Source organism: Adiantum capillus-veneris, chromosome 23 (genome assembly GCF_014529385.1).
Source record: "Adiantum capillus-veneris isolate H3 chromosome 23, ASM1452938v2, whole genome shotgun sequence".
Lineage (NCBI taxonomy): Eukaryota > Viridiplantae > Streptophyta > Polypodiopsida > Polypodiales > Pteridaceae > Adiantum > Adiantum capillus-veneris.
The window spans coordinates 41683073-41698645 of NC_140953.1; the positions used below are offsets into that span (position 1 = coordinate 41683073).

The window sequence follows — 15573 nt, forward strand, 5'->3', positions numbered from 1 at the left end:
TTTTGCATGACTATCGGGCACTCCTAGTTACACACCACTACCTACTCCTCCAGGACTCACCCCACTTGACACTCTTCGCTTCGGAGCCCAGAATCCCATGGAGACACCTGCGCGCTCGCGATCACTATTGAGACACCACTCGAGACCCCTACCAAGATGCTTGCAGTGACACCTAGGTTCAACCGCAATAGATGAGAGGGCTTGCCATACTCGATCGAAGGTAACTTGATCTTGGATGAGGACGGAAAGGTGGTGATTTCGTGCATGCACGACCTATGATCTCAACTTTTTCTTCTCTGCATATTAAATAAATAGAGTGAAGTGTCCAATGAATTGAAAGACAGTGTTGTCAGCATGCTGCATGACGAGTTTCCCGTGGAAAATCGGGAAGAGCGCTTCAATCATGACTTAATGAGGGTGCGGATGTGCAAGTAGTAGAAGCGCAAGTGCTCCAAAGTACAGAAAGTAATAAAGCATGGAAGGAGCAGACCAGCTTGGCTGACTAAAGCAGATTGGAGGATTGCCAAGCAAGAAGCACGCGAGAATCTCAACAAGTGGAAGCAACAAAAGGAGGTGGCCAGAGTGCGAGTAGAGGCAAGGAGCTCGCACCACTTGGGGAGCGGCCAATGAGGCCTACTTTGTAAATGTTATTATATTGCTCTTTAGGTTTAGTAATTTTAGGTATTTATAATCATAAATTTTAACATAACATTTTCTTTGTATGTCTTAAACAATGGTCAATGACAGGACATGACCCCACGCCGTACGAGTGTGAGCAGAAAGGGCTTAAACGCCCTTATGGACATTCTGAGCTCTTAACGAACCAGCTTGGTAATTGCTTAAATTTACGCTTTGAAATTTAGTTTATTTTAAGAATAAGTTATTAGGTTGTTTTATATTTGTATGTTTATACTTATAGAAATTCTTATTGTTTTTTTTTTGCATAATTTGACAGATACGCTGTTGGGTCGCGATGAGACGGTAAATTAGCTGACATCAGACTAGCCCTAGTTAGCTCTAGTCTTACTTCTATATAGCATATATTAGGAGATAACGTGTATACGTCAATTTTGTAGATGATTCACAACAATGTAATTTAGTTCTACAGTTTTCCATAATTGCAATTATATTAATTGTAACTCGTACATTTTGATCCAACTTAACAATCAATCAATGTGTTCAAGTTTGTTTGTCCATGATTTGTTCATTATGCTATGCTTTTGTCAATTCTATGCTTTTGATTGGGTGATGCCCTACCACCAATTTTTTTTAAATCATCGAGCATCGCTATAAGCGTCCTTATTTTGAGATATGGAGTGTTGCTATATTGGGACCTACACAGTCTCTATGAACAACGCTATAGGCATTGCTATATAGAGACAATTATAGCACTTGTCATAGCGACCATCCTGTTACAACGCTAATAGCGACGCCGAGGATAAAAATATCCCCATCTATTTTCGTCGCTAAGGCCGTCACAAGACTTAAAAACCTCTTGTAGTGTTAGTTGCCTTGTTATTGGTCACATTTAGTGAGACAAAATTGTTCCACGTCTCCTTGGAGGATGGCATCCTGAATATGCTGAATCATGTATCTTGTACATTGACACATAACCAATTGTATGAACTTATGTGCTCCCGGGATTCAATCTTTAGAAGCATTCACATGCTGAGGAGGAGGTTTCTCCTCAAGAATGTTGGTGCAATGTCATGCTCACCTTCAATGTACTCCCAATAATATCTAACCATAAGAATTTGTCATTATGAGTTTCCAAGCATAGAAGTTGTTCTTGTCCCTCTTCTCATCATTACTAAACATGTTTGGTTAGAATAAAAAATCTATACAAAACTTGCAGCAGACAAGAAATACTTTGTATTTGTCGTAACTTGTGACCGCAGTTTCAGTACATGCACCTAGTACTATGTTTCACGCTCCTATATAGTAGATGTGAAAATGGCCGCACCAACCAAGCTTCTTGCAACACCAAAATAGGAGATATACAAAAATCCAAATCTTAGCATTCTTGAACATAAACTTATTCTAACCCCAAAAATGGAGGCCCAAAAATGCTCAAAATGAAAATTTGGGTGCAAAAGCTTAGTCCAAATGAATTACTAGAATTCAAAATCATACGATCTACCATAGAAATTGTCGAGCTCACAGATTGTTGCTAACACCTCTTGAAAATCTCATGGATGGGTGTAGTACTAACACATGAGGGAGGAGAATGGAGAGCCCCTTATCCTCAACCTTTTTTTTTTAATGCTCCTTAGCCACAACCAAGTTTTGATACCATGTAAAGAGATAGAGAAGAAGACAGCTTGAGCTCTTGTAAGCACACATGCATTGAAATTAAGGTTGCAAGAAAACACACACAACTTGGAGAAGACGAAGGAAGCTCAAGGCACACAATAGAGAGTGTATTACTTAGTGCGCAATGAAAAGATTAGATAGCCCTAGAGTGATGAGTGTATATATAATACACCGGGGGAAAAACCTCCTAGTGAGGAAAAAAATGCCCCGACGGTCCTAAGTATGTCCACCCACATCACTATCACATGTATATGGTAACAAATCCCCCCATGAAAGTGCCATGCCCTGAGGACATGATCAATCCACAAAGGTGAGAAATCCGAAAGCTTTGGGGAAAGCTTCAAGCTTCTCAGGAGATAATGCCTTTGTGAAAAGATTTGCCAAGTTTTCTTGTGCTGGCACATAAGACAAGCTGATCTCTCCTGTTGAGAGCCTCTCCCTGACATAGTGATAATGCACCTCAATGTGCTTTGTGCGAGCATGAAAAATTGGGTTCCTCACAACTGTCAATGCGCTTTGACTGTTAGTGTAGATAGTGTTGACAATGTTCTGTCCAACACCCAAATCATCCATAAGGTGTCTAAGCCATACACACTCAACCGTAGCTATGAATACTTTCCTGTACTCAACCTCACAACTAGAAGTGGCCACAGTAGGTTGCTTCTTGCTCAACCATGAAATACATGAACTGCCAAGCATAAAACAAAAACCACTTGTGGACACTCGCGTGTCAAAGCAACTAGACCAATCTGAGTCTAAAAAGCATGTAAATCTGGCGACAATGATCTCCCCTAGGATAAAACAAGCCAAGATGTAAAGTGCAACTCAAGTAGCGAAAAATCCTCTTGATAGCTTGCCAATGCACTGGGCTATGCATAAATCTGCTAACATGTGAAACTGCAAGCTAAATATCGAGCCTCATGTTGCATACATTAATAAGGCATCCAAGAATAGTTTGGTAAAGAGTGACATCGGTAGGATTACCAACATAAAGAAAACTCAATTTCAAACCTGTTTCCATGGGAGTGGCAATAGGTTTGCAATCCTCAAGTCCAAACTTACAAAGCAATGTTTCTATGTAACTTGTCTGACACAAGGCAATACCACCATCACACTGCTTAAATTATATATCCAAGTAATGATGCAAAAGCCCCAATTGTTTCATCTTGAAAGTGGCATTCAAATTAGCCTTAAATTCAACATTATATCTTTCATTTGATCCAGTGATCAACAAATCATCCACATAGAGAACGACAATGAGAAGTACATCACCCTCACGCTTTATATACAATGTGCTTTCTGTTGGACAGTTACAAAAGCCGCGTTTGACCAAATGAGTGTCAACCTTCTCAGACCAAGCAGGAGGAGATTGATTCAACCCATACAAAGCTTTCTTACATTTGCATACTTTATCCTCTTGTCTGTTCTTGACAAAACCGCGACGCTGTGTTACGTAGACTTCCTCAAATATGTCACCATTCAAGAAAGGAGTAACAAATGTCTGACTGATGTACATCCCAACCGAAATGAGCTTCCAATACATATAAAAAACGCAAAGTAGTCATACGACAATGGGAGCAAAGGTCTCTTCATAATCTATGCCTTTTGCTGTGCATAACCCTTTGCCACAAGTCAAGCCTTATAGTGATCAATCTCACCGTTCGGCTTGCGTTTCAACTTGTAATTTCACTTCTTACCAATGGAATTTTTGCTAAGAGACAAATCACATAAAGTCCACGTGTCATTTTCTATAAGTGCATCATATTTGGATTGCATGGCAGCCATCCAATTTTTTGAATTCTGCACTTCATCAAAAGATAAGAGGTTCCTCTACATAACATAGACTAGAAACAGCCAAAGCATAACAGTTTAATGCAAAAGATGTATGGCTCTAGCCTACTCATTCTCAGCCCTTTCCACATCAAGTACACCTGCATCAATTATAGGTTGATTTGTAACACTTGCAAAAACCCCCATAGGCTGTACATTTGCCTCATTCAAATTTACGTTCAAGTTTCCACCACTATAAGGAGACAAAAAATGTCATAAATATCATTTGAGCTTACATTACTGTCTCTAGTACATGACAACAAGGACTGAACAGAATCTTCCACCAACAAAACTACTTGTGAAACCAAGATACGCTTTGTTTGTGGATGGTACGACCTGTAACCTTTGCTTTCAATACTATAGCCAACAAAAAAGCACTTGACAGCCTTATCATCCAATTTTCTACGATGCATTTGTGGCACCAAAGCATAAGGTAAATAACCAAAAACACGTATGTGATCAATAGATGGCTTTCTATCATGCCATGCTTCGTAAGGAGTCCTAGACTACAAAGCTTTTATAGAACACCTTGTTAAGTACATAAGTAGCACACATGATGGCCTCAAGCCAAAACGAATGTGGCAAGGCTTGACTCTTGACCATAAATTGTGCCATTTCCGTAAGCAACCTATTTTTCTTTAGCAACATCATTTTTTTGAGGTATATATAGCACTGTACATTGTTGTTTTATCCCACGACTAGCCAGAAATGCATTAAACTCATGAGACATATACTCCCCCCTCGAATGAAGGGTGTCCATAGTACATTTTGAGACATTTTTGGCCATAACCAAAAATTGCTTGAAGCACATAAACAATTCGGACTTAGCTTTAAGTGGATACACTCATGCATGCCTGGAGTAATTTTCAATGAAAGTCATGGAGTATAGGCAATTGCCCAAGTATGGAGTTTGCATGGGCTCACAAACATCACTATGCACAAGCTGCAACCTGCATGTGGCCCTTATTGAACCATCCTTTGAAAACTTCAAACGCTGCATCTTACCCAAAATACAACCTTCACAAACATATTTGATAGGTGCTTCAAGAGGTGGCAAAGAAGGAACCATCTCAAATTTCTGCAAACGCAGCAAACTGAAAAAATTCAGATATTCAAAACGTGCATGCCAAAGTTTTGCATTTGAAATAGCCTTTGAATCCACTACTGCATTTACAAAACTCTACCCACACTTGTCATACAAAGTGAGTTTATATAGCACACGACATAAAATGCTAGATGCAACAATTTCATCACCAAAATTGAGCTGTCTCACATCGAAAAGAGTGGGAGCTAAGCCGGATAGCTGCAATAGTTTGTATCCTTGACAAGGAGATAGACTCAAGTATATAAGTGTGAGTACGGTTTTCCCTTTCAGTGAAGAATATGGTTTTGTAGTTGGACGCAATATGGGTAGTGTAATGTATGAAGCCTGACCCACCGGATTCCTTGCAAGCACTATTACATTGGTGTTGTAGAAAAGCTTCATTCACTTGCAAATCAATTGAGGCATCATGTAGCAAGTGTAATACATCCCATATCCCAAACCACTTCTTTATGTCTTGCATCCATCCGGAGCTCAAGATCTTGCTTTTATGCGTCTTTTGAACGTTTTTGCTTGTTTTCCATAATTGTAGGAAGTCAATGTGAGGGGTTTTGACGCATCTTTATCATGCACTCCACAACCCTTTCCATACCCATAACCTCAATTGGAAGAGATTTCAACTCAAGAAGTAGGAGCATATATGATGTTTGTGTCTTAACTTAGAGAAAGTTTATAAGAAAATGCTTTTGGAGATTCTCAAACTCTTTTCAAGTAGACTTTGAGATGCTCCCACCTCACACTTAAACTCCATAAAGAAGAACCGACGTCACCAATGTGTCAAAAAGGTACTTATTGAGAACCGAACACTTCATGTTTTTCGCATTACACATGTTCTGAAATGCATAGTATGCTCTCTTTCCCGCTTCTAAATGGCGCATAGTACATTCATACGACTTGTGATTGGTTGGAACCTCAAGGCCAAGGTACTTAAAGCTCTCAACAACATCAACTGTCTCATTGTTGTACACAATGTATGGATTCTCTTTATAGTTGGTTTTCACAAGCATAACCTTTGTTTTGGATTCATTCACAATCAGCCCATATGTAAAAAAAAGTTCTCAAGGACTATAGTGTATCTTCTAAAATGCGTGCTAAAAGCACTACATCATCCGCATACAATAAAAGCATGATTACCGCATTGCAAAATAGTGACCTCTTCAATGCTTTCTTCTTGCATAAAGTCAAGTACCATTTGTTTCAATTTATCGATGCATAAACCAAAAAGAGTCTGTGACAACGAACATCCTTGTTTAACCCCAATAATGCTTACAATTTTTTTTGAAATTCCTCTTTCCATACGCAATTGACACATCACCTTCTTATAGATTCGAAAAACCGCAAACATAAACTCACTTGACACTTAGACTTCTTCCATCTTCTCCACAAATTGCGTGGAATCATATTAATGACTTTCTTAAAGTCCACAAAACAACAGTACAATCGCTTACATTTTAACTGACTTTCCTCCATGAGAACACAAAGAGTGATAAGATGATCAATGGTGTTATGGCATCGACAAAAACCCACTTATCCTTTTGCACGCTTGTCATTCTCTTCAGCCCAATCACTCAATTTTATCTCCGTTAAGCACCTTAACAACTTTGCCATAAGAAATCTAGTTATTATAGTTCGGTATTTGTTTACATTTTTTATATCCCTCTTTTATGCAAAAACTTGATCCAATTAGTACTCCAATCATAAGACATACCATGTTGAAGTACAAAGTTGAACACATCACATCCACTTATGTGTAAAATCTTTCATCCATTTGATTATCTCCGGCTTGATACCTTGAAGATCTCTCGCTTTGCGAGTGACCAACTTTTCAAGCCTACTGCATACATCCTCAATAGTAAAAAAAGAGGACAGACATGCCAGTGAATCATAAAATGGTATTTTTTTAGCATTTGGTTAATCATATAGTTGCTTACAATGTGTGCACATATCCACAAGACTGATTACTAAAATTTTCAACCCGTTGATCTCTCAAGTTTTTATGAAATTTTTCACATGCACGTGTCTTTTTTTGGACTTGAAAAAATTGCTACTTTTCTTTTCATCGTCTTCTCTTCTTTGAATCAATGCTTTGTATGTATGCAAATGACTTTGATAGTTGTCTTTGTTCATAGTTACATCAAGCTTTATCAAGGAGTGTTGAGCATCGATATTCTTTATCAAACCACTTTTTGCATGAGCTATCTTTGTTGATACTATGGACATGCTTGATGGCAAAACATTCTTCCACACTAGAACAAACAACTTTCTTGAAAGCTTCCCATTTAGTTCCAATGGTGCATTATATTGAAGCTTTTCATCCATAACTTTTTCTCAATCATTTTAATGTATATTGGTACCCAATTGAAATCCATACATAGTGATAACTTCTCTTCCCTTTGACTAAGATTATCATGCTTAGTTGCTTTTCCACATGCAAGGTCAATAGATAAGGTTTAATGGTCTAATTCCGAAATCCATTGGCTACATATAAAACTCTTTATGTGATACATAATGACATCGAAGAGCAATATATAGTTAATCATACTATCCCCATTATGTTTTCTACATGTAAATCCATTAGTTCCACTCCACAAAGATACATCATTGACAATGAACATATTCGTGCTATTACACACGTGTAAAAGTAACTTTCCATAATGATTCGGCTCTTTCTCATCCATTGAAGTACGATCATACAAATGAGCTTCCTTCAACTCCCTTTTGAAATGTATAACATATCAAATTGTTGAGTATCATGATCTTTGATAACAATGACAAGAGAAAGAGTCGTCTCTAAAGAGAGGGAGAGGGGGGAGTAAGAGAGAGAGAGAGAGAGAGAGAGAGAGAGAGAGAGAGAGCTAAACCAAATGGCTACGATACATCTCACAGACAAGAGACATATAAAAGCGAGTACGGTTTCCTCTTTTAGTGAAAAACATGGTTTTGTAGTTGAGACCAATATGGGTGGTGTTATATACGAAGTGTGACTCACCGGAGTCATCCCAAGCTGTAACACATTGTTGTAGAAAAGCTTCATTCAGTTAGAAGTCCATTGAGGCATCATGTAGCAAGTGTAATGCAACCCATCTTCTAAACTACTACTTTACATCTTGCATCCATCTCGTGCTCAAGATCTTGCTTTTATGCATCGTTTGAACTTTTTTGCTTGCTTCCTGTGCAATTGTGAAGTTGATGAGAGGGGTTTTGACGCATCTTTATCATGTACTCCACAACCTTTTCCATGCCCTTATGTAACCTTAATTGGAAGAGATCTTGATTCAAGAAGTTGAAGCATATATATATGTGTGTAAAAATATACACACACACACACATATATATATATATATATATATACACACACAGATTTTTCCTAATTTTCATTGCATTCAACTCTTAAGGATATGCATCTTTGCTTGGTGATCACGCCACAGTGTTTAGAGTCCTACCCATTGGTTCGTTCTCCACAATAAGTGCTTTAGTACTGCTTAATCCAATTCTCTTGCAAATTCCAACTCTTTTGGGTTGATGTCTTCCAATAGGTCTTCCTTATGCACATATCTTATATAGCCCGAAAGGACATCACTATTTAGGCATGTGTGCTGCTTCTCGTGCGTGCCTTTTGGGATGGTGTGCATGTGTACAAAACTCTTTGTAGCACTCGGTTGGCATGTTAATGTATGCATTGTGAATTGCGTTCGCTCCTACTTCCTCAATGCTTAACTGGATAGGCTGTTCCATTGTATTACAAGGTTGCGTCAATTACCAGCCTTGATCCTTTGTAGTTGCCATCCATTGTATTACAAGGTTGCCTCAGTTACCAGCCTTGATCCTTTGTAGTTGCCATCCATGCATGTGGGCATATTTCGCTCTTGTATGGTTAACAAAGCCTTGTTTTTTCCTCAAAGAAAAAGAACAAATGGTCCTTCCAATGCATCCATCAGAGCACTTCAGAACAGAGCCTCAACTCACAGGACTTATATACCAATGAAAGTAAGAGCTCGTTTGTGTCATGTCTGTAGCATGAAGAAAGAAAGAAAGAAAGATCATTTTACATTTATTAGAGGCGGAAGTTGGCCTATGAGACAAATCAAATATACATGAGAGAAAAGTGAAAAAACATCTAGATGGTTACATGATACATCAACTTGAAAAAGATTATTGCTGAGGATCTCCAAGCGATCCAAAACCCTCCCCAAGAAACCAGTTCAACATATATTATTCAACTAATAGAAAGTTCACAAATAACTCTAATTTTTTTTAGTGCACGATAGTCTACACACACTCTGTATGTACCATCCTTTTTATGCACTAATAAAACACTACAAAAAAATGGAAAAGAGCTAGGTGAAGTTTTTTTTTGCCAATGTTCTTCATTTTACAGAACCTTAACAGAGTGCAAAATAATTACATTTCCTCTTTAACATTCTCAGATACATTTTCCCGACCGTTTCTCAAAACTGCCCCACTCAAAAAATGTGGTTGTGTGCACTATATGACACTAAACATCAACTATGTAAAGAATTATATTTTATACAAAAGAATGACCTATAAACAGCCGTGCTGCCCTGCTCGAAGTACCAGTTCCAAAAAAAACCTCTTTGTCTGCTGTTACTTGCATCATTTGTTACCTGAGTTGTAACATAAATGTACAAATGCACAACTGTACAACCACTTTTGAGTAGTTTCCAAATGACTCCAAAGCCCTGCTGTCCATAAACTCTTGAAAGTTACACCATTTGAGATGTACAGATTTGCAACGATAAGAAAATCTAGAACTTTTGAACATACAAACCTTTTTCTTGAAGGTTGACACCCTTGAAGCCATCAAAGTACACCGGTTCTTGTCCACATGAGAAGTGGTTCATTCTACTTTTGTCTTGAAAGCCATTGCTTGCACATATCTACAACTGACATCGTGCCCATCCGCTTGGCCTATTCACAAGAACTTAGTTATCAAGAGACAAAATCTGAAGCTCTGAGGACAATCAAATCAAGTTTGTGGCAGAGCAGCTGCCTTTCAAAAAAATATGTTCATCCTATGTTAGCATACAAATGCTAAATCTCATCCACTGCCGCTTCTGTCAACGTGAGCTCTTGATGCCGTTCATAGTTGTCGAACAGTTTAAGCTGAATAGCAATGTTGTGCTTTTTATCACATTAATCCAGCCTGCTGTATGGTCATACGCAAACACTGCATACTATATTCTCTGGGGCTTGTTAGTGCTGTTGGAACTCTTGGCCAATAGAAATAAAGAAATAAATATAGCCCTGTGATGGGTTTCGGCAACACATCTTCTAATACCAAGAATGTGGTGCTTGTTTCAATCCTTACATATGCAAAGGGCATCTCAGAGACACAACACAATTGTGATGATATACCCCAGGAAATAGGGCACTGCACAGAATTCAGCAGTTAAATATTACCCATTGTGTTTCTTTTACTATGATGACAAGCACAGATATGCAACGTAATCAGGGTAAAAAGTGAAAAAGGCTTCGAAAAGTTTAACAAGCTACCTGATCAGATACATATTGCACATCTGCTATGCTTCCACTTCGCGAAGCAAATTGAAAAGCTGTCTTCAGACGGCCACATGCAACACAAGATAGAACTTTCCTGCATATTAATTACAAAGTTCAATTTAAATATCAGATATAAAGATATTCTATGGTTTAGCAGATCAGAAAGAGATTTATTTCTCTGGATACTGATTTACAGGGCATTTTGTCATGCTAGTCTTACAATCAGAGAGGAGGGGTGTATAAGAATGCTCTCTTGACTTTGCCAATGCCCAAACTGTGGTGTCCTGGTGGCTCACTGTGACAAATCTTGGGGTTTTCCCATATGGAACTCAAGTAATGCCTCAGATTGCTACCGTGAAACATGGAAAGAACACACAATGCTAATAGAAAAACCGTAGGTACAACATTACTTCGCTTTCAGCAATCATTATTTCTATATTTTGCTTTAAGTTTGATTATAACCTTTGGGTTTTGATCTTGGGAAGGGGCCTAGCCTTTATAAAAGTGCCCTTGGACCACTCCAGGACATCATCAGCAGATGTTCTAGAGCTAAAGAAGGCACCCTATGGATCAGCATCCACATGTAGATTTTTGTTTAAAGACATACATACAGGTTACACTGATGCTGACTGTGGTCATTCAGAACCGCCAACTCTTTGTAAAAGACTGCACCACCCTATAGCTCTCCCGATCTCTTCTTCCTCTTGCTGTTCAGTTATTCAAATCTGATTGCCATTTTTGTACAAGTCTTTTCTTGCAGAATCTACAGTACACTACCTTCTCTGCCACCTCACGTAGTGTAGTATCAGAGCTAGCACTCTGCTTGCCTTCTGCAAACAAAGGTCCTGACAATGTATTACGATGGAGCAGGAAAACTTTTTATGATTTTTTTTTTTCCCCACCAGTCCATAAGTCTTAGGGATTTCTACCAAAGATGAGGAAGCCTAAAAAGGAAGAATCCCTACTTCTAGAGACCTGTAAAACCCGAGGTGCCTCTATCACACAGATTAGTGACATGGCAGTAACCCACCGTTCGAAGCAGAGACCTAAGTAGAGCCTGAGGAGAAAGAAAGAGAGAGCATTAAGAGTGTTGACATGGCTGCCTGAAAAATCCAGTACCATTTGGAGCGGTACTCATGGACTATGCAGACGATGACTTGGCAAAGCATACGAGTATGATGACATGACCCAGCTACATGGATACACATGTCTCATGGTTTGCGGTGTGCCATCGGTCAGATACGCACATCCTCACATCAGCTGGAGATTGAGACTGGTAGATTCAGAGGGAAACCAACAGACAACAGGATATGCCGCTTATGCCAATCAGGGTAGTTTTCGTTCGACATACGGAACGTCTAGTACCATTCGGTCGGACCCGTTCCGTTCAGTATGTTTAGTACGTTCCGTTCGGTCGAAAAAATGTAGCCGTTTATGACCGTTGGCGGCAGTTTTTGAACGTTGACTGTGGGCGTTTAGAGAGCCGTTTTGGAGCATGTTTGCAACCATGTGGCATGTACCAATGCCCATTGCCATGCTCACCCTCTCACATGCATAATGCCCCATGCTCTCCCTCTCCCATGCTCTTCCTCTTCCTATAATCTATTTAAGCAACTCCTCCACCTTGTTCTCAACACAACTTACAAGCTACAAGCTCTAGCCTCTCAATGCTCTCATCATCCATGCTTTACTCTTTACATTGTAGTATTGTAAATTGTAATATGTACAAATGTCAAGTTTCTTTAAGGCCTAAGCCTTAGACTTAAGAATTATTTGTTTTTTTAATTTTGAACGTACATAACGTCATCGTACATCATAAATTTTTTTAGTTCGTTTACCGTACGAGACCACTATGATGCCAGCTACAGCCAGAGACAGAGTTACATTACATATGTCATTGCACAGTGTACTATGAGATTCGGGGCCGTTTCCACTGCTTATTCAGAGAGAGTTTCAGTCCTTTCTCTGGGGTCATGAGTTATGAGGATCAGAGATGTCTTGGGATATATCTACTTGAGTTACACAGATATAGAGACACTTTCCTAGGGAGAGCTAGAGAGAAATAGTCCTAGAGACGGATTACACATTTTTTTTCACTAGATATGGGACAGCCAGAGGAGTAGCCATCACTGCAGAGCTCGGCCCACACTCATTCGACCACTACCGGCACTCTCATCGACCGAGCACTGGAGCTACGGAGATCCAGGCGGCCACGATTGAGGAGAGTGGCTACACAGCATCGACGAAGACTACAGCAGACGATTCGAGCCATACTCTCTCGACATCCACAGTGTAGATAAGGATGGATTCTAGTAGTAGTAGTATTTTTGTTACAGTCTTTTTGTACCCAGACATGGTATCAGATTCACAATTTTGTAAAAGTTTGGTCTCATAGGTCATTTTGGCCTTTTGAAGAAGTTAATATAACATTTCGTTTCATTTCATTTCTGGTTTTCTCAAACCTAGACACTTTAATTCCCCTTTTCAAGCCATGCTTTTCGACTAAAATATAAAGAGGGTCACTTGTAAAGAGGAGCAAATCAGAGGAGTTCGAGTTGACACTTACAAAGGCCCAAAGAGGGGCACTTGTAAAGAACGTATTTTTCCAATAAAAAATTACAAGGAAACTCCATTACCGGTGACTACTAGATAGCATCTCAATCAGGCGATCTGGCCGTTCCTTATGTTTGTTTGCAAAAACCATTATTGCAGCTCCGATGACCTGTTATGAACAACATGCAATCGGGAAATAGAAACACAAAAGAGCAGCACTTCTTGAACGATGATATCTTAAATCAATATAAACCTGATCAAGGTCGTCATCGCTAATCGTTGCTTTGATATTTTTCAACAATTCTGTCAGTTGGTTGCCCTTCTTTCTTTCAGCAAGGGAAGCAGCGACAGCAGCGTATATTTGCACAGCTGAAAACAACGTACTTAGTTAGCCAGAATCCTGCGAAAGAAATCTCTATCAACTATAAGGCTCGAGAAAATACGTGGAAGCCCAAAATCATAAATGATTTGGAATGCCAAGTCAAAGTTTCTCTCTACAAGGGCCTCAACCACTTCTAGCCTCCGTCTGAGAAAAAAAAAAATGTTGTTTGTATAAAAACAAAAGATGTACCGATGCTTATTATGTTCTTGAATCAAAACATACTTGAGTGTGTCTGCATCATTAGGGTTTCCAAAAAGTGAATGCTTCCATGGTGGGCCTTCTGCATCAGGAAAACAGCGGACCACCTCCATCTGAAACAAGATGTCGTCGATAAGTGCTCATTCAATTCTGTATGGGGTCATTGCTTAGCTATGTAACCCTAGTTTATTCTGGACTTGTATTGCAAAGAGCCTAAATTAGGTATGGAGATCTCCAGACCAACTAACTAGTACTCTTCTTTAATAAAACCGAATATCTTTAGATTTAATGAGGACTTTCCCAGGCCTTCCGTTTGCTAAATTGGACAGTAGAGAGGCTGCGAACAAGCGCTACTGTGTAGACCATAAAATCTGGTGATTCTTATGTTCTCTTTCAAAAATCAGTGTTACTGTGCTTCAATTAAGGAAAAGGAAGTTTTAAGCAGGTTCTTAAAAAACCTATTTTCATGTTAACTTGGTGAACTAGAGTTTCTACCTGTTTTGATAGGCGAGTTGAAAATTTCATAAGTTCTTCCTCTGAATATCTTTCAGACGGGCTCTTGCCACGGGAAACCTTGGTTGGGGCCTTTGCTACTTCACCTCCTTGTTGTCGTGCATAAAATCCCTCATCAAAGTGCATCTGTTATAGCTTATTGCAACATCAGCTTTTGTCTTCACCCATAGAAAAATCTGTATTATAAGAAGCTAACAAGGGCAAACCTTAGCTCGCTCCAACTGGCGCAATGCCTGTTCTTGGTTGGATGAATTGAGAAACAGCTGAATGCAGCAGAGACCAGCAGCTACATGATCCTTCCTTATTACCTGTGAAAATGTGATTATTGAACAGCATACTTTCACTAATTTATATAGAGGATGTAAAGCACAAATATCCATCTTGAAAAAACATATACGCACTCACACAGCCTTTACCTGAAAACGGTATAGATGGTTGAAATGCTTATGGGTCTCACAGTAAGTGCACACTCGAGCAAGGGCAGCAGCTGTGTGCTGAGATATAGCAGGGTCTTGTGCAGCTGAAGCAAGTTCACGAGTTGCAATAATCCTTTCAAGCACTGGCATGGCCCCATATGCTATACAAAGTTCGCATAGGTCATCAATTGAACCAAAATCAGTTGCTAAAGAATCAGATCTCTGTGGCGCAGAAGTTGATGGTGGAGAAGGAACTGCCTTGGGAGGAAAAAAGAGAAGGCAAGCGTCTGCGTAGTGACAATGCTTGAACATGAATGGAAGCAAGTCCTGTGGAGCATACTGTGGAATAAAAGAATAGATCAGATAAGATTTGAAAACCAAAAACAAGCACATCACTTCAGTCCACATCTGGAGGGCATAACAGTATAAAAGCCCCGCAGGACATACTGCACCCAAAACAGGACAGACCTGGAAATACAGCAGCACAGAAGACTTTGTGCAAGCCAAAACACAATTTGCTAGAAGTAACTAAGGCAAGTTAGTGCTATGAAAATAACAACTACAAACAATTGGTTATGGCCATGCAATTTGTTTTCTTATGGTTGGAATTTCAGAATGTGTAATCCTTCACAGAAGAAGAGTCGTCTGAGCTCTGATACCACTGTCACTAGCTTGGACACCCAAGGAATTCCTAGCCATAATTCCAAAAGTTATGGTAAACTTTTTATTTACATATCATAAAGTCA

General features: G+C 39.3%; 1 protein-coding gene across 1 annotated transcript in view; it reads right to left on the reverse strand.

Moving 5' to 3' along the window:
* Positions 1 to 9870: 9870 nt before the first annotated feature.
* Positions 9871 to 15573, reverse strand: part of LOC147427696 (zinc finger FYVE domain protein) — a 166352-nt gene continuing 160649 nt past the window's right edge. The window contains exons 15-24 of the mRNA XM_086497670.1: positions 14828 to 15166; positions 14618 to 14719; positions 14394 to 14537; positions 13923 to 14011; positions 13762 to 13844; positions 13572 to 13687; positions 13402 to 13487; positions 10760 to 10859; positions 10035 to 10174; positions 9871 to 9945 (exon numbers count right to left, since the gene is read on the reverse strand). Of these exons, the coding sequence (XP_086353796.1) occupies positions 10109 to 10174; positions 10760 to 10859; positions 13402 to 13487; positions 13572 to 13687; positions 13762 to 13844; positions 13923 to 14011; positions 14394 to 14537; positions 14618 to 14719; positions 14828 to 15166 (1125 nt within the window). The 3' untranslated portion in view covers positions 9871 to 9945; positions 10035 to 10108. The remainder of the gene's footprint in view (positions 9946 to 10034; positions 10175 to 10759; positions 10860 to 13401; positions 13488 to 13571; positions 13688 to 13761; positions 13845 to 13922; positions 14012 to 14393; positions 14538 to 14617; positions 14720 to 14827; positions 15167 to 15573) is intronic.